This window comes from Sylvia atricapilla, chromosome 15 (genome assembly GCF_009819655.1).
Source record: "Sylvia atricapilla isolate bSylAtr1 chromosome 15, bSylAtr1.pri, whole genome shotgun sequence".
Classification (NCBI taxonomy): Eukaryota; Metazoa; Chordata; class Aves; order Passeriformes; family Sylviidae; genus Sylvia; species Sylvia atricapilla.
In genome coordinates this window covers 7,204,922-7,225,145 of record NC_089154.1, presented here as the reverse complement: position 1 = coordinate 7,225,145, position 20,224 = coordinate 7,204,922, and the positions used below count along the sequence as shown (strand labels likewise).

The 20,224-nt window shown below is 52.4% G+C and overlaps 2 protein-coding genes across 4 annotated transcripts; one reads left to right on the top strand and one right to left on the bottom strand.

Moving 5' to 3' along the window:
• Positions 1 to 4,140: 4,140 nt before the first annotated feature.
• ZDHHC4 (zinc finger DHHC-type palmitoyltransferase 4) lies at positions 4,141 to 10,638 on the top strand. Its single transcript, XM_066329937.1, has 6 exons — positions 4,141 to 4,347; positions 6,703 to 6,776; positions 7,901 to 8,079; positions 8,166 to 8,291; positions 9,049 to 9,293; positions 9,751 to 10,638. The coding sequence occupies exons 1-6, from the start codon at positions 4,159 to 4,161 to the stop codon at positions 10,033 to 10,035; spliced, it is 1,098 nt and encodes a 365-aa protein (XP_066186034.1). The 5' UTR covers positions 4,141 to 4,158; the 3' UTR covers positions 10,036 to 10,638.
• Positions 10,532 to 20,131, bottom strand: E4F1 (E4F transcription factor 1). 3 transcript variants are annotated; one of them, XM_066329933.1, is made up of 14 exons: positions 19,738 to 20,131; positions 19,221 to 19,360; positions 18,965 to 19,092; positions 18,148 to 18,349; positions 17,820 to 17,940; positions 17,399 to 17,551; positions 16,774 to 16,940; positions 16,246 to 16,473; positions 15,847 to 15,958; positions 15,009 to 15,226; positions 13,766 to 13,964; positions 12,984 to 13,144; positions 12,197 to 12,259; positions 10,532 to 11,676 (listed from the first exon to the last, which is right to left on the bottom strand). In XM_066329933.1, the coding sequence occupies exons 1-14, from the start codon at positions 19,871 to 19,873 to the stop codon at positions 11,329 to 11,331; spliced, it is 2,376 nt and encodes a 791-aa protein (XP_066186030.1). In that variant the 5' UTR covers positions 19,874 to 20,131; the 3' UTR covers positions 10,532 to 11,328. The 3 variants fall into 3 exon arrangements, with proteins under 3 accessions (XP_066186030.1, XP_066186031.1, XP_066186033.1); XM_066329934.1 differs by having other exon boundaries at positions 16,246 to 16,470; XM_066329936.1 differs by having other exon boundaries at positions 18,148 to 18,353; positions 18,996 to 19,092; positions 19,738 to 20,130.
• Between the last annotated feature and the right edge of the window lie 93 nt (positions 20,132 to 20,224).

Sequence of the window (20,224 nt, the reverse complement as noted above, 5' to 3'; positions counted from 1 at the left end):
TCCACGCTGTGCCGTCCGGATGACCTGGTTGTGGTCCCTTCCAACCCTCCCATTCCCTGACCCTGTGATGTGGAAGTGCCTGCACTGTCCGCTGACACTCGCTAAAATAACTCATATGTGGTTTTCCTCTGCGTTTGATCTCAGCTGCTTGTGAAGGTGTTTTTACCTCCGTATTCATTCCATCAGTGTCACTGAGCACACACTAACCACTTACACAAATAAAACTCATTTTTACCCGGGCAAATTATCTTACAGAGACTATGAGACTCAGAGGTGAGGGTGAAGCTCGGGGCAAGCCTGGCAGCAGCAGGATGAAACCCATCTGCAACCACACCCCATCCCCGGGGCTGCTGAGCACGACTTCTGAGAGCTTCAGCAGGAGCCCAGTAAGCGCTGGGATGGTCCCAGCGCTGCTGCTCTGGGCTGTGCTCCAGGGAAAAGCCCTGAGATCAGCGGGGAGCTGCACTCCCACCTCACCGCCCCTCGGCTCCAGCACTTAGAGAATTCTGCGGCCATCCAGGCAAGCCGGGGCCTCTCACCGGCGGCAGATTTGTCCCACCAAGGGCACGAAGCTTTCTTGACTCTCTTCCATCACCCCTGGAAGCGTTTCCCATGTACCCACAGGCCTCCTGGAAGCATCTTCCCGGCTTCCCCGTCCTCGCTGCAGCCCCTGGGCTTGGGGGCCAGCCCGGGGTGACTGAAATTGCTGCCGTGGCACCGGGACAGAGCGGGCAGGGGGTGGCTGCCCCTTCCCGGCCTTCTTACGGGAGCCCTGTGCCCTTCCAGCTGCTCCAGCTCAGAGCCAGACACGCGCTAAGGTCTTTCTGGCCTTCTCGTTTGCTAATTAACTTGATTTCCATAGCACAGAGGAGCGCGGGCAGACTAATTGCCGTGCTCGTCCTGGCTGAGCCCGGTGCTGACCTGAGCCTGCAGATCTCGGGGGAATTAGGAGCTGGAAGGAGGGAAAACAGATTAGTGCCCGTGGAGGGAAATCCTTTTCCCACACGGGGCAAATCCGAAGCGACAGCGCTGTGAGGAGCAGCAGGGACAGCTCCGGGGGGACCCGGGCGTGCCGGGACCTCGCCGGGAGAGGTGAGCGAGACACGGAGATTTGGGGAGTACAACCTACAGGGGGCTTGCCCCAGGGATTTGGGGGTCACCGGGAGAGCTGTCCCCAGCCAGGCTGCTCCGTGCGGGGCCGCGTGGGGTCCTGGCAGCGGGGAGCAGCCGAGTGTTGGCCACAGAGCCCCCCGCGCTGGCACCGACTGTCCCTTAAGCTGCTATTTCTGATTTTCTCCTCGGCTTCCTCGGCACTGAGGGATCCCAGGGCTTAGCACGCTAAGAGGTTTTAGGGAATTACACGTCCTGCTGCGGCACCGGCGGGAGGGGCGTCCGCATCTCTCCAGGGACCACGCAGTGAGCCGGCCTCACCTCAGCCCCGGGATGGGATGGACGGGGTGGGAAAACCTCCACTGGGACACCAGGGACACCAGGGACAGCTGGGCACAGCCTTAGCGAGGAGAGCTGTGGGGACCTGTTCTGTTCAGCCTGAGGATGAGCACCATGTGCCCAAAGGGTCTTCCTCCTGCTCGGGACCTCTGTGGTCATGTCACTGCTTCAGGCGATTGAAAACAACTTCTTCCTCCTCTTCCTGCTCCTCCTGTCCTCTCCAGCTCCTTTCTGGCAGGTTTTCCTGCACAAATCTCCTCATGAGCAACAATCCCCGGGCTTTGGGGCATCTGTCCTCCTGTGCTGACACTGACACACACAGCTCCTACAAACTCATGCATCTGTTACTATTGGCTGCCCAAACAGTTAAAACTGCAATTAATCCCTTTTGTTGTTGTTGGTTTTGTTCAGCCAGTGAGGCAATTGCTTCTTTTTCCTCCATTTGAAACCGACTTTAAACACCGGCAGCAAATTTTAATCCTTGAAAGAAGTGAATTCTGGGATCCCAGGTGAATGGAGGTGGTTTCCGTTAAGACCTTCTGCCAGACTTTGACCAGATGAGACTTTCTATGTGATTTTCACAGTGCTTGGACTGAACGAGCTTCATCCCTCTGAGTCTCAGCCTCTGTCCAGGTATTTGCTGGCTGCTTGTCCTTGAGCACAGCCTGTAAGGGCACCGAGAGTGGCCGAGCTCCTGGGCAGTGCTGGTGCCAGTCCCAGGGTGGTGGCCCTCACTGCAGCTCCCGTCCTGGCTGTGCCCAGGGACCATGGCACACAGACCCTGCCTGTCCCCCCACAAATAAACCACCCCAGCCCCTTCTGTGCCACCAGCCTTACCAGGTGACATCCAATGACACAAGGTAAGCTATTTCTGTACCTGTGGAAATTCTGCTGTCTCAGTAGGATGGGGGGAAATGGGTTTTTCCCTCCATCCTCCATCAGGACCCCGGTGTCTCGGCCTGCACTCCAAGACAGCTGTGCTTCAGGAGCATTTTGGCTGCATTTCTCCCTCTCATGTCTTGTTTGGTTCACTGGGGGCCCAAGTGGGTGCACTGGGCTTACCAAGGGAAAAAAGAGACTCTTCCTGAAACTCAAGCTCCTCTCCTGCCTCCCACCAAGCCGATCCATCTCCTCTTTGGCCGAAGCCCCTGGAGCAGCCCTGGAAGGCTTACCTGTGCTGTCCGAGCTCCAGCCAGCGGCACAGAGGGACCCCGAGCTGGGAAAACCATGCCAGCAGTTTGGGAGCCTTCGGATCGGTGACGCGGGCGAGTTTCTCTGGCAAATTCCAGGCGGGCACCGTAACCCAATCGGCCCCGGCGGGAGCGCCGGGCGGTTTCAGTTGTCAGGAGCGCGGAGGGACGGGCACGGCGCTGCACCCCGCGTGTCCCCACCTCATCCCCGCCCAGGTGGGGGCCGGCAGGTGCGGCAGCGAGCCCCCCGCACCTGGGACAGGGTGGCACCAGGAGGATGCGGGTCACAAGGCAATACCGTGCTCAGAGCTCCGGGAAGACACGAGAGTTTTGCTTTAGGGGCTCCACCAAAGGCCACAACACTGCAGGGATTTTTTGGGGCGATTCCTAAGGAACGACACAGGGCGGGCAAAGGGCAGCGGGTGGCGGCGCTCCGGGAAGACGGAAGGCGCCCATCAGCCGCACGGGGCTCACACGGTAACGTGCCCGGGACTGGGAGAAGGCGGCAGCTCCGGCGTTCACACGGAGCTGATTTCGCCGATGTTTTCGGGGTTTTATCGCCCCTCACAGAAGCAGGGGCTGTGTCGGGGCCGGGGCCGCCGGGGCGCCGGAGGGCGCTGGAATTGCCGGGATCGCCCGAGCGGCGCCGCTTCCGCCGGGCCGCGGCTGCTCCGGGAGCTGTCCCCCCCGACCCCCGGTCCCCGGGGCTGGAGCCTGCCCAGGGAAGGGAGCGGGGCCGGGGAAGGGAATGGAGCTCCCAAGGGAGCTGGGGAAGGGGCTCAGCCTGGAGAAAATAGGGATCAGGAGGAATTTCTGGCTCTGCACAAGTCCCTGCCAGGAGGGGACAGCCGGGGGGGTCGGGCTGTGCTCCCAGGGAACAGGGACAGGAGGAGAGGGAATGGCCTCAGGGGCAGGGGAGGTTTAGGTGGGATTTGAGGGGAAATTCCACCCTGGAAATGCTGCCCAGCCCTGGCACAGCTGCCCAGAGCAGGGGTGGAGTCCCCATGGCTGGAGGGATTTCAAAGCCCTGTGGATGTGGCACTTGGGGACAGTGCTTGGGTTAGTGGTGGCTTTGGCACTGCTGGGGAAACAGTGGGACTGGATGTCGCAGGGAACAGGGACAGGACAAGGGGAAACGGCCTCAGACTGTGCGGGGGAGGGTCAGGATGGACATCAGCAGGAATTTCCCCATGGAAAGGGAGCTCAGGGCTTGGCAGAGGCTGCCTAGGGAGGTTTGGGGTGCCCATCCCTGGAGGTGGCACCTGGAGGTGGCACTCAGAGCTCTGGGCTGGGGACAAGGTGGGCATCGGGCACAGCTGGGACTCGGTGGGCTGGGAGGGTTTTTTCCAACCTAGAGGATTTTGGGATTCTGTGTTTCTACCTTGGCCCTCACGGGGATAGATAAAATATGTATGTTATATATACATGTTTTATACACATGTTTTATACATTTATAACTGGGCACCCTCAGTGCTGGGTGCTGCTGGAGGGGACCCTGCTCCGTCCCTGAGCTCAGGGAATGTCAGACCCTGCTGATGGCACCCAGGGGTCCAACAGCCGCTCCTGTTCCACTGCAGGGCTCGGGATGGATTTCCTGACGCTCTTCCTGATCTACCTGTGCTTTGTGCTCGCCGTCACTGCCCTGCTCTGCCTCTGCTCGGGAAGGAAGGAGAGTTTCCTCACAAGGAGTGTCAACAGGGCAAGCCAGGTAAAGCACTGTGCTCCCAGGCAGAGAATGAACTTTCAGGGGAATGATCATCTCCTGTGCTGCCCTGCTTTGTTCTGCTAAAATTAGTGCAACTGCTATATTTGTTCTTAGGAAAAAAAAAAAAAAAGCTGTTGTGTGTGGTTAGAGTGGTGATATGTTTCATCTTGGTTTAATGTCTGCTCTCAAGGAAGTGGGATAGGAAGCAGAAATAAACTTCCTTTGAGATGATTAAATCCTGCCCAAGCAGATAATAAAAATCATTTGTGTCTCCCAGCTCCTGTCCCAGCCTGTGCCTGTCGGGGGTGGGGATGGAGCTTCTCACCACGCCAGAAGTGCCTTCTTCAGTAATACCACAACACAACTTTGAAAACTTAAATAAGAATCAGGCCTCAGGAATGTGCAGTTTTTGTGGTATGGGCTGCTGTCATCGAGAGGAAAAAAGTGGGGGAGGTTTGAGGATTAAAATAGGGAGAGCATTATAAGTGGTGGCAGATATTTTAGGGGAAGCTCTTTAATGTGTACTAATGCTGCAGGCTCTTGTTCACTAAGAAAGAAGCAGGAATGAAGAGGTTTAAAAGAGGATTAAGAATTGGCATTTTATTGTAAAAACAGGGAATTGGAAAAGCACTAGTTCATTTTTCTGACTGTTGGGCTATGTCTGAATGAAAAGGAAAAAAAAAAGCTGTAATATTCTTGGAAGGTAAAGGATAAGAGAATTATCACTTAAATTGTAAATTATATTTAATGCTGTTCACAGGAGTTCAGATAGACTTTTTTTTATTACTGGTACTATAATTCCTTTTGGTTTATAGACACACTGTGCAGAGAAATTGATTTTCCCCCCCCCCATATCTTAATAGCTGTTGCGATGAAGTGTTTAAACAGCAGCAATTAAATTACTGCTGTGGTGTGAAGCCACTGTCTGGAGGAATCTAATCAATACCTGTGCCTGGGAAATAAATACATGTGAATGTAATCAATATTTTACCTGGGATATAAATACGAGCAATGCTAAATGTAAGGTCACAATGTAAGGTAAGTTATTATAAGATAAGGACCAATGCAATATAAACCTCAGAATATCAGAAGGGTCTGAAGCTCTTAGAGGGCATCCAAAGGATGGACAAAGGGTGGTGAAGGGCCTGGAGGGGCCATGGGGGAGCAGCTGAGGGCACTTGGCATTAGCCTGCAGTTGTGTTGAGGTTTCCTGCAGGTTCTTTTCTGCTGGGTTGTGTTTCCTCTTGCAGCACACTTGAAAAAAAAACAACTTCTTTTTACAAACACTTGTCCCTCGAGCTGCCGAGCTGCGACGTACCAGTTCACACCAAAATATTTAGCATTCTCTCAGCTCCACATATGCTTTTTGCCTCCTGGTCTTTCACATCTGAGGCAAGAAGCTCTCACTGCATATTTTCCCTCCATGTCAGCTAGAAATAGGCTCAGCAGCTCTAATTCCTGCGCCGTGTTGCTATAGAGATGTGTCAGCTCGGAGCAGCCGAGTCAGACAATTCCACAGGCACATCCCTGGCTGAGGGATTCACTCAATGAACACGGGCAGGTTCCTCCTTCAGCACGTCGAGCTGTGCTTGAAAGGGAAATTAGACATGGAGCCGTGGGGCTGGATCAGAGCTGGAGCTGCAGAAACTGGATTTTTGGGGGTTTGGCTGGCTCATGGATTTTTTCCTCTTTTTTTTTTTTTTTTCTGGAGGCCAAAGGCTTTATCCTTTTGCTTATCTCCCTGTGATCTGTCAGATGGGCTGATGGAGCATATTGTAGCTGGGGAATTGGTCAGTTCTATCCCCTGCTTAACCCATCCCCACCCTACACCAACCCTAAGCTCCTTAGAACTTTCACACATTAACCCAGATATGTTTGTTTGGGCCTGGGGGACTCCCAGGAGTATGGAACCTCAGTCCCATGTGGAAAACCCCAGAAGCATTCCTGCTTCTCTTCTTTCTTCATGGAAAGGGGGGGGTCAGGCATTGGAACTGCCCAGGGAGGTTTGGAGTGCCCATCCCTGGAGATGTCCAAGGAAGGACTGGATGTGGCACTCGGTGCTCTGGGCTGGGGACAAGGTGGGGATTTGGCACAGGTTGGACTCAAGGAACTTGAAGGGCCTGTCCAAGCTGAGTGATTCCAGGATTCTGTGTGTTGTGGTTGGACTTTATGATCTTGAAGGTCTCTTCCACCTTTGACTCTGTGGTAAGAAGCTCAGATGCCCCTGAAAAGGAGCCTCCTCCCTGGTGCTGGGGCTGTGCAGGTCCAGAACTGAGGGATAAGGGACTTGTGCTTAAATCTGAGCTTGCCCCAAGGCAGCAGTAATGGCCAGGTAACACAGAGCTTCATTTCCCTCAGGTGCTGTCACTGGTGGTCCCCACCCAGCTCCAGAGGGTGACACACCGGGCACTGCACAGGCTCTTCCACACAAGGTAATGCACTTCTATCCCTTTGGCACTTGTTTTCACTCTTATTTCTGGTTCTGTTGGGATCTCCTGCCACATCAGAGCTCTCAGTATGATCCTTAGATATTCTGTCTCCATTTGGGATGCCTGTCAGGGATTAAAGATTCCCTTTGAGATTTGCCATGCTGTTGTCTCTCCCTTCCGTGCTCGTTTAAAGGGTGGTACCCTGAAATGTTTGAACATATTGACAAATGAAGATAATGTGGCTCAGGAACAGATGTTGGTCACACTGGTGGGATCCTGCATCCCCACAGGAATTACCACAGCCTCTCTGGCAGCTGCAGATGGAGTCCGACAGACTCTCAGTCTCCATCCTCTCCCTCAAATCCCATTAGTCTCAGTCCAGCAGCCTGGATGTCCAGGTGGCTGAGGGGGAAGCTGCACAGCTGCCAGCATGGAGCCTGCTGGATTCAGGTGGATTTTGTGGTGTCTGTAAACTCTGGTGCCTCAGGAATGATTTAAATGCCTTTTCTCTGGGGACAGCAGCTCAATGTGACAGTGACTTCAGGGCTGTAAATCTGCAGCTGTGTTGGGAGTGCTGGGGTGGGTTTGTGCCTGTTCTGCTGATCCTCTGCCCTAAACCAGCCTGAGAACAGAGAGTCAGAGGTGCTGGGGGCACTGGAATTCGCCACATACTCTGGAACTGGTGTTCACCACTGCCTACCTACTGCCACCCTTATTTTCTAACAGCTGTTTATATTGCTGCAGCATTTTTAAGATTATTCTGGGAGAATTTTCTTTGCTTTCAGAGTAGCAAATGTCTTCTGGCAGAGTGTTTTGTGGCCTGTTGCTGTGGCATATTTTGTCAGCAGCAAGTGATTATAAGACTTTGTACTGACAGGGAAAAAAATCCAAAGGACATGTGAATAAAGCAGGGAATTTAGCTGACATATTTAAAGGAGTGTATGTGGGAAGAAGAGGAGAAGAAGCCAGTGGATGGAGAAAACACTATTAATATGCAATCCAAGCTGGCCTGAAAACCTAAAAGAGGTGTCTCCTTGCATTTGGAAAGTCTTTGATCACCTCTGAGTGTACTTGACCTGTTAATCAGGATGCTGAGTATTAAATAGACTGTCCCCTTTCCTTTGCAGGAGCTGTTTGTTTGTGGTCCTGCACGTAGCCCTGCAGGCTGCAGTGTTTGGGGAGTACACCTGGGAAGTGTTTGTGTACTGCTGGGAGCTGCAGTTCCACCTCCTGCTCCTGCTCCTGCCCTACCTGCTGCTGGCTGGGAACCTGGGCTGCTTCCTGCTCTGCTCCCGGGCCAATCCTGGTAACATCGTGCTTGTGCTCTTTGAAAACAGAAGAAAAAATGCTACAAATCTCATTTTTTAGTTCTTTTTCATGTCTCTTTCACAGGTACAGTGACAAAGTCCAACGCTGCATCCCTGGTTAAGGTTTATGCCTATGATGGGGTGTTGTTTCAGAGGGGCCTCGTGTGTCCCACGTGCACCGTGGAGAAGCCAGCCAGGTCCAAGCACTGCAGTAAGGATCTGAAATTCCTTGATAACCGTGGCAGTAAAACCTTCCCAAAGGAATTCTCCCCCAGGAGCTGCAGTTCCCACTACAGCTGTTCTGTCACCAGCTTAGTGCTCATGGGGCTGTGTTTGTTTTCCTGAGGTACCGGGCCACAGCTGCATTTGCCCATCCGTGGAGCTGTTTGGGTGCTGTTTTTTCTCTCAGAAATTACCAGTTCCAAGGGATAATTCAGGGTCAGGATCAGTTGAGCTTGTGAGCAGCTGGAATTCAAATGAGAAATTATCACCTGTCAGGACCTCAGATTGATATTTTCTGTTTCATAGTCACAGAATCCTGTAGGGGTTTGGGCTGGGAGGGATCCTTAAAGCCCATCTCATGTCACCCCCTGCCAGGGAAAGGGACACCTTGCACTATCCCAGGGTGCTCCAAGCCCTGTCCAGCCTGCCCTGGAACACTGCCAGGCATGAGAAGTCCACCACCTCTTTTTATCATCTAAAATAAAGGTGGGAGCTGCAAACTCTGCCTTTCAGGTGCTTTGCCTGAAAGAGGAGCCAAAGTCTTGGAGCTGCAGTCTTGGTGAATAAATGAGGAAATGGAATACATTGTTTTTCTTAGGATACACAATTAAATTTACTTGCTTCAAAAGCTGCCAGCTAAACCCTGACTGCAACTCCCACATATCTTCAGCTTAAAAAACATGTAAAGATCAAACTTAATTAGGAATGAAGTGCCAAGACGTTTGTTTTGCCCCTGCCTCCTGGAGGTGTCTGCAGGACGTGCGTGCATCGCTTTGACCACCACTGTGTGTGGGTCAACAACTGCATCGGGGCCTGCAACGCTGGTGTGTTCCTGCTGTACCTGCTGTCCCTGACTGCCACAGCTGGGGCTGTTGCAGCTGTCACAGCTGCATTCCTCATCCAGGTGCTGCTGCTCTCCAACATCATGCACGGCACCTACCTGGATGCCCAGGGACAGGAGCAGCCCGTGGAGATTCCCTTCCTGGTCCAGGTCAGTGCTATAAAACGTTCTGTCCCTGCACTTTGCTGTCAGGAATGTTGTCCTGTTTCCCCAGCATGGGGAGAGGCTGCAGGGTTTTGGGACAGACTGCAGGTTTTTTAGCTGTTTTACATGTATAACTCGATTGAGAAAACTGCCACTGCTGAGTACTTTAAAAATGGGGGCTTTTTCTCACAGCACTTCCCATCCTACAGATTCCTGCCTCCAGGATCTGTCACTCAGCAGATCTGGTTCATAGAGGAGGAATTTACATTCCAGTGTTTAGCTGATGTAGTGAAGTTTAGGAAACAGCTGAGAGTCCCTGAGGTACCTTTGTGGGGGTGTTGGAGCAGGACACAGCACCCTGGAATGCAGATACAGTTCCACGTGCACATGGATGTGGATTCCAGCTGAGGTTCATGGAATTCAACCCTCCCAGATTTTAACTTACTTTTCTTTTTCTCTGCAGCACCTTTTCTTGACTTTCCCCAGGATTGTCTTCATGCTGGGGTTTGTCATCCTGCTCACACTTGTCCTGGGGGGATATTGCTGCTTCACTCTGTATTTGGCCCTCACCAACCAAACCACCAACGAATGGTGCAAGGCCCGAAGATGTGGGGGTTCCCCCCATCTCCCCTCAGAGCCTCATGACAGACCTCTCGTCTACAAAAACATTTATTCTAAAGGGATCTGGAGGAATTTAAAGGAAGTCTTTAACCCTCCTACAGTGGTGGAAAGGAAGAAGAAAACATGAAGTATTCTTGTTTCTCTGGACATTTTTTTAAGACTTTGGTTCCGCAGCGGGCTTGGCTGCCCCAGGCAGATTTTGGAATGAGATTACTGCAGAATTCACATAGTGGTGCCTCACCAGAGCATCATTTGAGCTCCCTTCCTCAGTGAGACTCAGGGCCAGCTCAGTCCTCGCCCCTGATTACAGGGATTTGGTCCGTCTTCCCAAAGTGAACCTTTGTCTCTGGGAAGGGCTAACACAGAGCTCCTGAGAATTATGAGGAAGCAGCATCTTTTTTGAGAGTATCTTTGGGAAACAATTAACCCATGGCTGTTAACAGTGACTACAACAGGTTGTGTGTATTTAGCTGAAAAAATGATTTCTGGCAGGATCTCACCTGCAGAAACCATGTCCTACTGCAACTTTGGAGCATTAACTTCAGGACAGAAATTAAAGTGTTCCTGTTCTCCTTCCAGAAATTCTTCTGGTTGAGTATAATAGAAGACAAATTGGAAAAAAATATAGTAAGAACTTTAAATAATTTTATTTTTAAAAATGTATTTATTTACATGCCGAATCTGTACAATATGCAATTAAAAATCCATATATGGTTTTAAAAAAACCAAATTCCTATACAATATGGCTTTCCATCCCCCAGGCTGGCTCTCAGAGCAGCCTGGCTGGCATTGCAGGGTACAATGATGCATTCATAGACCAGTACATAAGGCTACTTGTCCAGGATATCAAAGAAAAGAGAAATACTGCAGTACCATGCCTTAGGAGGCCAGGAGTGAGGTTAAAGGCATGAGAGTGTTTCAGTGGTGCTTAACACACACCACAACTCCTTAGGTTTGGTTTCCTCAACTTGTTTTAAATGCATATATTTAAATAATCCTTTGTGGGACCCCCACATATTTCCTACACTTTCTGAATCCTTTTAAAAAACTAGACCATTGCTGTCCCATGGGCAGAGGGGGCTGGTTCCCAAAGGATCTTCCTTAATTTGAGGCTGCTGTACAGAATACTGAGTGCCATTTGTGACCTATCAGTCTCCTCAGTGTGACCAGGCTGAGGATTTAACGTGTGGTACCGGTTTTAGACTGAGAACACCTTGGGCCTGCCCTGGCCTGTTTTAGACCTGTCCTATCCCATTTTAGGCCTGTCTATTCCCATTTCGGGCCAGTCCTATCCCATTTTAGGCCTGTCCTATCCCGTGAAGCCACTTCCCTCCAGAACATCCCCCTGTATTCTCTCTGAGCAGCCCCAGGCTGGAGCAGCCCCAGGCTGGAGCAGCCAGGCCCTTTGCCCTGCCCTCCCTCACACGATCACAGTCTGCACCTCCACCTCTCCCTCCTGCGAGGCGGCGATCACGAACTCGCCGGCGTGCTCCATGATCTCGATGTCCTCGGAGGCCACCATGGTGACAGTGGCCTCCTGCGCGGCCAGCCCGCCCTCGGTGGCCAGCACGGCGCCGTCGCCGATGGCCGAGGCCAGGGTCATGGCCACCTGCTCGGTCAGGCTCTCGGGAGTGGCGATGGTGATGGTGTCGGCGGCGTCGGCGGCCGCGGCGCCCTCGGCCACGGTGACATTCTGCACGATGATCTGGTGGCCCGAGTTGGCCTGGTTGACGATCTGCTGCACCACCTTCATGATGTGGCTGTCGACCTGCGGGGGGACAGGGGGCTGCAATGATGTGGGTGCGTTTGCTGGGGGAATTAAGAACACTTGTCACTGCAGAGGTGCAGCGACAGGAGCAGCTCTGCGTTCCAGGCTGCTCCAGCTGTTCACCCCAGCAACAGATTCTGGAATGGGTCACGTGGGCCTGATATTTCTGGGTCTGAGAGATTTTAGCCTGCTAGCAGCTGCTAACTTTTTCCCAAGGAAAATTTTGTCAAGAAAGCTTCTTCTCAAACCAATCTTGGCCAACAACTCTCCTTTCTCAAAACAATCTTTCTCCAGGTGGCGTTTTGCTGTTTCTCTGGTTTAGCCAATGGGATTAATGAGGTATCATTCCTATTCACCAATCATGTTAAGTCTGTATTGGAACACCTTATAAATAGTAAGAATTAGACAATAAAAGCCTTTTTTCTATGCTCTTTGCCTTCTGAAATATTTGGAGTCTCATCTTTCTTTCATGTCCTACAACGACAGGGTCATCCCTCCTGTCACTGAAGAACTGCTTTACCTCATGTCTTGTTCCCTCTATTATTTCAGTAGCTTCGCTGGTCTCCATGTCTTCAGTAGAAGTCTGAAAGACAAAGTAAGATGATTCCCTTTCTGGGTTCTTACAAAAAGAACTTTATCATGCAGATGTAATTCACTAAGATCTTTTACATGAGTCTTTCTGTTCTCCCCACATGCAGTAGCTACTCCAAAGTCAACTCCTTGACATTCTATCCCAATCCCACTATCAGGAACTACTTTAAATGAATGCACAATGTTCACAAATAACTGAATGTCCTCCCTCAGCAGGATTTGGCCAAGCAGCAGATTTTTCTCTTACTGGAGAAAAACTACAGCAGCACTCAATAATTGAGCTGTGTTACCCTGCTGAGATGAGAACTGGCTCTGTGTGATGGAGGGGAGAAAGCGAAATACAGAATTCACTGCTTTTGGCAGCCTCTGTTAGAAACAACAGAGATTATCTGGGACAAAGTAAGATAAATAGAAATGGGAGAAAATAGGAGAGAAAGCTGAAGCAAGCCTGTGAGGACCTAAAATCTGGTATGGTCAGAAATTCTCAGGCTGAACCACTGTTAGTCTCCCGTTTTCCTGCCACACAGGGCACTTTTAGGAGGGTGGGGAAGCCCAAACAAGGCTAATCCCACTGACTCCTGGGGCCATGCAAGCAGGGCAGAGCCTGTTTTACCTTGTCCCAAAACCCTGGAGCAGGAACATGAACCACTGCAGAGCTTTCCTAAGCAAATCCTGTGCTAAATTCCCAATGAGCAGGCTCAGCTGCCCCTTCTCACCTCGATGATGTATTCCTGGGTGTCTGCCACCACCGAGGAAAACTCCACCAGAACCGTGTGCGGATCTTCTGACAGGACCGTGGCTGCTAAGTTGTCAGCAGACTGACTCTCCTCTGACACTATCACTTCTTCCACCTCTTTCATAGCAAGGAGGCAGCCACCTGCATGGCAGTCCAGAAAAACATCATTTTTTGTGACCATCTCCAATAGTAGCTACGCAGCACCAGGAAGGGGATGCCATAGACAAGGGACCAGTGTCACTTGAGGGGCTCTTGGCCCATCAGGACAAGCCAAGGAACAGCCCAGAAGAGCCCACCAGCAGCAGAGCAGCTCTCCAGTCCAATTCCAAACATCACACTGGTAAAGTCAGGTGGTAAAACCACTCAGGGTTTCCAAGTCATGTGTGACAAATATATGGGAAGAATTTCGGTATATTTTAAATCATTGATCTTTTCTGCTGATACATCTCAGTATCTCCTACAAAAGTCCATTTTTGCCTCCAGTAAACTTGTATCATTCCTTTGGAACAACACCATCAGCACTACCTGAAGAAGTCTGTAAATCCCTGCTTAGGAGCTAAAGGAGCATCTAGTCCAGGGCAACTAATCCCACCAAACCTGATTACTGCTGACAACTTTACTCACACATCCCCCTCCCAGAGCATCCCCAATTCCACGCAGGTCACCAGACCCACCCTCACCCATCATTCCCACCCAGGCCAGGGGCAGCCTGCCCACAGCCAAGCCCAGAGCAGGCTCCCCGCTGAGGGCAGCCCTGCTCACCTTTGGTTTTGAGGTGCCTGTTGAGGGTGCCGTGCTCGGCGAAGCCGCGCCCGCACTTGTAGCACTTGAAGGGCTTCTCGCCCGTGTGGTGGCGGATGTGGCGCACCAGGGAGCCCTTCTCCCGGAACCCCCGGCTGCAGAACTGGCACACGTAGGGCTTGTCCTCCAGGTGGGTACGGAAATGCACCTGCTGGGCGTTCTGTGCACACAGGGAGGCAAGGGAAGGGCTCAGAAAGGACACAGGCAGCTCATGGACGAAGGGTTTTAGCTCCCAGGGTAGAACTCTACGTCTTTTATAGGACACGAGGATGATTTTCTTGGGTGGTGGTTTAGGGATGGTACTCCCCAAGTCACTGCTCTCACCAAGACTCTCCAAACCATGAGCCACTTGCTTGCTCCCCCTCCCCTTGTAGTGAGCTGGAGAGGAGAATTGGAGGCACAAAAGGTGAAGATCGTGGACTGAGGTAAGAATAATTTACCAGGAACAGAAATGATGTAAGAAAACAACACTACTGATGACAGAGGGTACAAGAAAGAGGTGAGCAATTCACCTGCCCTGATAACAGACAGAAGGAACCCCTCTCCTCCACTCCAGAACGTTCTGGCCATGCACCCTCCTGGCTACTGCAAATATTAACCCCGTCCTGGCCAGAACCAAGACACTGTTACTACGTGTTTGTTCCACATATGAAGGAACAGCTTCTTCAGAAGTGTGATGGTTTTAAAAAAAATGTCCTTCTTTTGCCCACTAAACCAAAACATCTTTCTGGAATTTCTGATCACAGAATCACTGAATGGTTTAGGGTGAAAAGAACCTTAAGAAACCTCTTGTTCCCCACCCTGTCATGGCCAGGGACATCTTCCACTATCCCAGTGTTATAAATACATATTGTATGATTGGCTTTTCACAAATACTAAAATGAATAAAAAGGGTATTTTAAAAAAGCCTCTAAAATAGCAAGGTGTGCACTTGGCTGAATGCCAAGTAAGCCCAACCCAGTCACACTTTGCATTTTTTGTCTCCTAATTGTCTTGTTCTTTTATTAAACCTATTTCTTAAAATTTCACTTACTCAAGAAAGTGAGCCTCATTTTTAACACCAAGGTGCTCCAAGCCAACTCAGCTTGGACACTTCCAGGGATGGAGCAGCCACAGCTTCTCTGGTCATCCTCTAAGAGGATGGCACTTGCTCTTTGAGGAGCAAAGGCTGGCTCTGGGGAGGGGGTTTTTGAGGGGGGCCCACCTTTGTTTTGTAGCGTTTGCCACACTTGGGGCAGGCGTAGGGCCGCTCGTCCGAGTGCACGCGGCGGTGGCCCTTGACGTGGGCGATGGTCTTGTAGAGCTTCCCGCACTCCCCGCAGCGGAACCGCCGCTCGTTCACGTGCACCTCCTGGTGCTTCTTCAGCAGGTAGCCCTTGGTGAACTCCTTGCCACACTCCTCGCACTTAAAAGGTTTGTACTCTAGAGGGACAGAGAGAAGAACGTGTGGTTGGTCCAGGGCAAACCCGCAGCAGGAGGATCTGGAGCAGGTGTAACTGAATTGTTAAAAAAAGCTGCCTAGAGAAGGAGGCGAATTGTATTGGCAACCACGTGTGTGGGTTTTCACAGAACCCCAAAATAGCTGGGGTTGGAACGGAGCTCTGGTGATCTTCCAGTACAGCCCCCTGCCCAGGCAGGGTCACCTGGAGCAGGTGATACAGGAATGTGTCCAGGTGGGTTTGGGAGATCTCCTGAGGGAGATCCACACTCTTCCTGGGTAGTTGTTCCAGTGCTCTGCTCTTTCCTCTGTCATGGAAAGAGGTTCCTCCTCCTGTCAGGGTGGAACTCGTTGTGTTTTAGTTTCTGGCCGTTGCTGCTCATCTTGTCACTGAACAGTCTGGCACCATCCTGTGACACCCCTGGGAGGGATTTGTGTGGATTGATGGGATCCCCTCTCAGCCTTCCCTTCTCCAGGCTGACCAGGCCCAGGTCCTGCAGTCTCTCCGCATCAGAGGAGCTGTACATGGCTGAGGTCACTCAGCTCGTGTCACCCAACAGCCCCAGCAGCACTTTACCTGTGCTGTGAGTTTCCTGTGAGTTACCTGTGCTGTGGCTCTTGCTGTGAGTTTCCAGGGCAGCAGCTTCATTGAAGGCTTCATTACACTGAGAGCAAATGTAACGTTTGTACCCGTTGGTTCTTTCTGCAGGTGGCTGCTGGAGAGAAAATGAGAAAACTGCTTTTTCTTTTTGTACTGGTGTATCCAGTTAGGATTGCTACCCAAATTCCCAGTTAAACATTCCAACTCTGACAGGAAAAAAATCTCTGTTGTGGAAAGAGCACGTGTGTGATTTCCCTTAAATTACACCTGCACAACGTAACTCTAAAACCTGACACAAAGCCATAGGCATGACAGTAACATATGAGGACAACAGTGCTGCCCACAACCAAATACAAACAAGGAAGATTAAAAAATTGATCTGTTGATGGAATACAAACATACAGACTCTGCTCCTTCCAGTTTGGCACACTCCTGCCCACATGGCTCCTCTTCCATGTCCACCCCTTTGTCCTCCAGCTCTTCTGGAGCAGCTGCCGCAGGTTCATCCGGCTTCTGCACCTCCTCCACAGCCACTCTCTCAATGACAATTCCTGAATTCCTCATGGCCTGCCTCAGCAGGTTCTCACTGTTCACTTCCCCCTCACACTGCAGCTCCTCGGGATGCGGCTGCTGAAGGAACAGAGAGGAAGCTCAGCACTACAAATCCACAATTTTTTACAGCAACGCTGCTGCGAGGGTCATGCTCTCTGGGGTGTCCAGTGCTGGGCTATGGGTTTGAAAGATCAACCAGGGAATAGTTTGGGCTGAGGAGGAAGAGGAGGTGGATCTGTACTCTGACAACCCAAGGGATGACAAGCCCACATGGAAACCACACTCAGATTTACTGTCAGTACCCAAGACACTTCTGCTCACAAGGTGAAACGTTCTTTACATAAAGCACAGAAGATGTTTGAGACAAGCAACACTCACATCTGGCTCCAGTGGTTTTGCATCCACCACGGGAAGTTCCTGCATCTGGACATGGACCTCATGGAGCACATTGCCTTTTGCATCTGTCACAAGGTGGATGACAGGGGAGGCTTCGATGGATTCGCTCGCTATCGAGGACATGGTGTCTGTGTTGGAGCTGCAGGATCCTGCAAGGGACAAAGCACGTGGAGAAATGCACCCCTCAGCAACTCCCTGTGCCCCCGAAAAATCTGCCTTAGAGCACAAGGTGCCTGTTAACATCACCTTTGTACCAGATTCTCAAAGATTCTTGAGTTCACACCCAGCTTCAAGGTAATAGTCTTGCTTTACAAATTACTTTTTTCTGGTACAAAAAATATAAGCTCAAAACCATGGGAATACTTTTTATCAAAAATAAGAATTATGAGTTGGCTTGGGTTGGAAGGGATCTTACAGGTCACCCAGTTCTACCCCTGCCATGGGCAGGGACACTTTCCACCAACTCAGCCCTGCCCTTGGACACTTCCAGGGATCCAGGGGCAGCCACAGGCTGCTCTGGGAAATCTGTGCCAGAGGGAATTTCTATTCCAAGTGCTGTGAGGGTTTGGCTTTATCACAAGAGGCAGGTTGTGGCAGCATCACTGACCTGATGGCAGATCATCTTTGTTGACAACTATTTCTTTGGTCATGTTGAAGCGGATTTTTTCAGTGCAAGGTGTCAGAGATTTAAGGTGCCTAGTCAAAGCTCCTGATTCCCGGAAGCTTTTTCCACATTTCTTGCATTTGTAAGGTCTTTCATCTGAAAATGACAAGAATCAAGACAACTGTATTAAAGCCAGCACTGCCAGGATCAGCTCTGTGTGAGAGGCTGAAGAACACGTTCAGCTTTTCACACAACTGTGCCTTTCCCAGAAACTTCCACTGCTTCCCAGCACCCCAAATGCTGGGGAGCTCAATAGTCTCAGCACAGCAAAACATGGGAAGCAGCAAGGAATTCCGCTGGAAGGCAAGTGGATAACCACAGACAGCCCCAGAAACAAGGATCTCTTATTTTGGAGAAGTCTTACCCGTGTGCCGCCGATGGTGTCGGATCAGAGACCCCTTTGTCCTAAAGGAAGTCCCACAGAGTTTACACTCATAGTCCTTCCTGCTGCTGTGAGTGATCATGTGAGCTTTGAGGATGCTGGCCTAGGGAAAGAATTTCCTTTAAGAGACGTTCCAAATAGTTTAAAGATTTTACATTTCAGCCTGCAAAGAACAACAAGGCTCCTTGTGAAAGCAGAACTTCCCTCTGGGAAGTGTGGCAGGCAGTAAAGCACACTGCTACTGAGTCTGGGCATCTCTAAGTTTACAGCCAGCCTAAAAAGCTCCCTAAAAAGCAGAGGGGATACTCACAGTTTTAAATGTCTTCTGGCACAGCTCACACACGTATCGCCCCTCCTTGTTCACCTGCAGCTTCACCTTGATCAGCTCGGTGGAAATGTCCTGCTCCTGCTCCTCGGGGCTGCCCTGCTCCTCACTGACCTCCCCATCCACATGGCCATTCGGGTTCTCAAACACATGATCTCCTGCTACAATGACCTCTTTGATGTGCCCACTGCCTGGGAAAAGGTGGGGAGACAGTTGGGTTCTTTACAGGACACAGCTTTACCCAACAAACCATCTACTATTTCAGCATTTCATGCAGAAAGAAGGAGAAAAGGTGTTTTAAACCTGCAACTCGTTATGGTAATCTTCTCATTATGGCAACATAAAATGGGCATTTCTGGAATAGAGTTTAACATCCAATTTCTATTAATTAATTGTATTAATTAAGCTGAAGGGGGGTAGGTTTAGAAAAGCTACTGGGAAGCAATTGTTCCCTGTGAGGGTGGTGAGACCCTGGCACAGGATGCCCAGAGAAGCTGTGGCTGCTCCTGGATCCCTGGGAGTGTCCAAGGTTGGACAGGGCTTGGAGCAGCCTGGGACAGTGGAAAGTGTCCCTGCCCATGGCAGGGGTGGCACTGGATGAGCTTTGAGGTCCCTCCTGACCCAGCCCATTCCATGACTCTTCCATGCCCCTGATGAAGGGAGGATTGCAGAGCTGGCCAGGGCTGCCTCCCAGAGCTCTCTAGCCCACCCCAAATCCCAGTGACACAGAGGTGTCACCCACCCAACCACAGCCCAAACCATCAGAAGAGGACACAGATGAGGGAACAGGTACCAGACCCACCTCGGGGATGCCAAGGCACCCCGGAGCTCACCTACGATGGCCGAGGCGTTGCTGATCTCCTCTGCTATGGAAGATGCTTCGACAACAATGTGAGCAACAGTTATGGATTCCTCGACAGCAGGAACCACCTGCTGGCACAGAGCACGTTTCAGCAGGCTGGTTCTGCTCGTCTAAACACACTGCTCCCTCCCCTCCAACCCAACAGACCGTTGCATCTTAATCATTTCCAGCCCCAGCTCGGAGAAGCCGCTGTCACCTTTTGTCCTTCCTGGCCGAGGAGCCCGGCGAGGGCATCGGGAGGGCGCTGGCAGCCCTTCTGCAACTTGTGCTGCACGAACTCCTCCAGGGAGCTGAACTCCGACTGGCAGCGCCCGCACTTGTGCACGTCATCCTCGTCTGCGGGGGAAAACGCCGTCAGCGGGGCCGGGACACGGCACCCCGGGATGGCGGGATGGGGTCGGGGTGAAGGGACCGCGGTGGTCGGTGTATTCCCCACTCCCTGCACCGGCGGGGCCACCCCGGGGCACCCGGCACAGACGGGCTGGGGCAGCTCCACAGCCTCTCCCGGCACAGCGACAGACCGGGCACCGCCGCTCTGCCCGGCCCGCTGAGCTGCCGGGGATGCCGGAGGCGAGCGGGGCCATTCCAGGCGCGGCACACGGAGACTCCGCCGCCTCCCGCCCCGCTGACAGCACCGGGCCGGCCCCCTCACCCACCGGGCCGCGCCGCCCCCAGGCCTGGCTGTGCCGGCCGGGGCCCTGTGAGGGCGGTACCTTGCTCGCCGAAGGGCGGCGGGAGGCCGATGAGGGCGGTGGGGGGCGGGGGGGGCCCGGAGCCCGCGGCGGCCGCGCCAGCGCCCGGCCCGGCCGCTTCTGCCGTAAGCGCCGCCGGCCCCGCGCCCGTTGCCATCGCGGCCCCCGTGTCGCAACGCGCCGCAAGATGGCGGCTTTACGGCCGTGTCGTCATAACAACGGGACGGGGCTCGGCGGGGAACGCGCCCGCCGCCCGGGGGTTCCGGCTGCCGGCGGGCGGTGTCGGAGCACGGCCCCTCCGCTCCCCGCGGTGACCCCCGAGCCCACGCGGAGCGGAGCCTGGGCACTTCCCGACGAATTACCGCGGAGTTCCCTAACGCGTTACCGAACCAGCCCCGGGGCGCCCCGGCCAATAGCAGCGCGCGGGGGCCGGGCCGTCGGGCAGGGCGGCCAATGAGAGCGCAGCGCGCCGAGCGCCATCCCGCGACGTGCGGGAGGACGGGAGGGG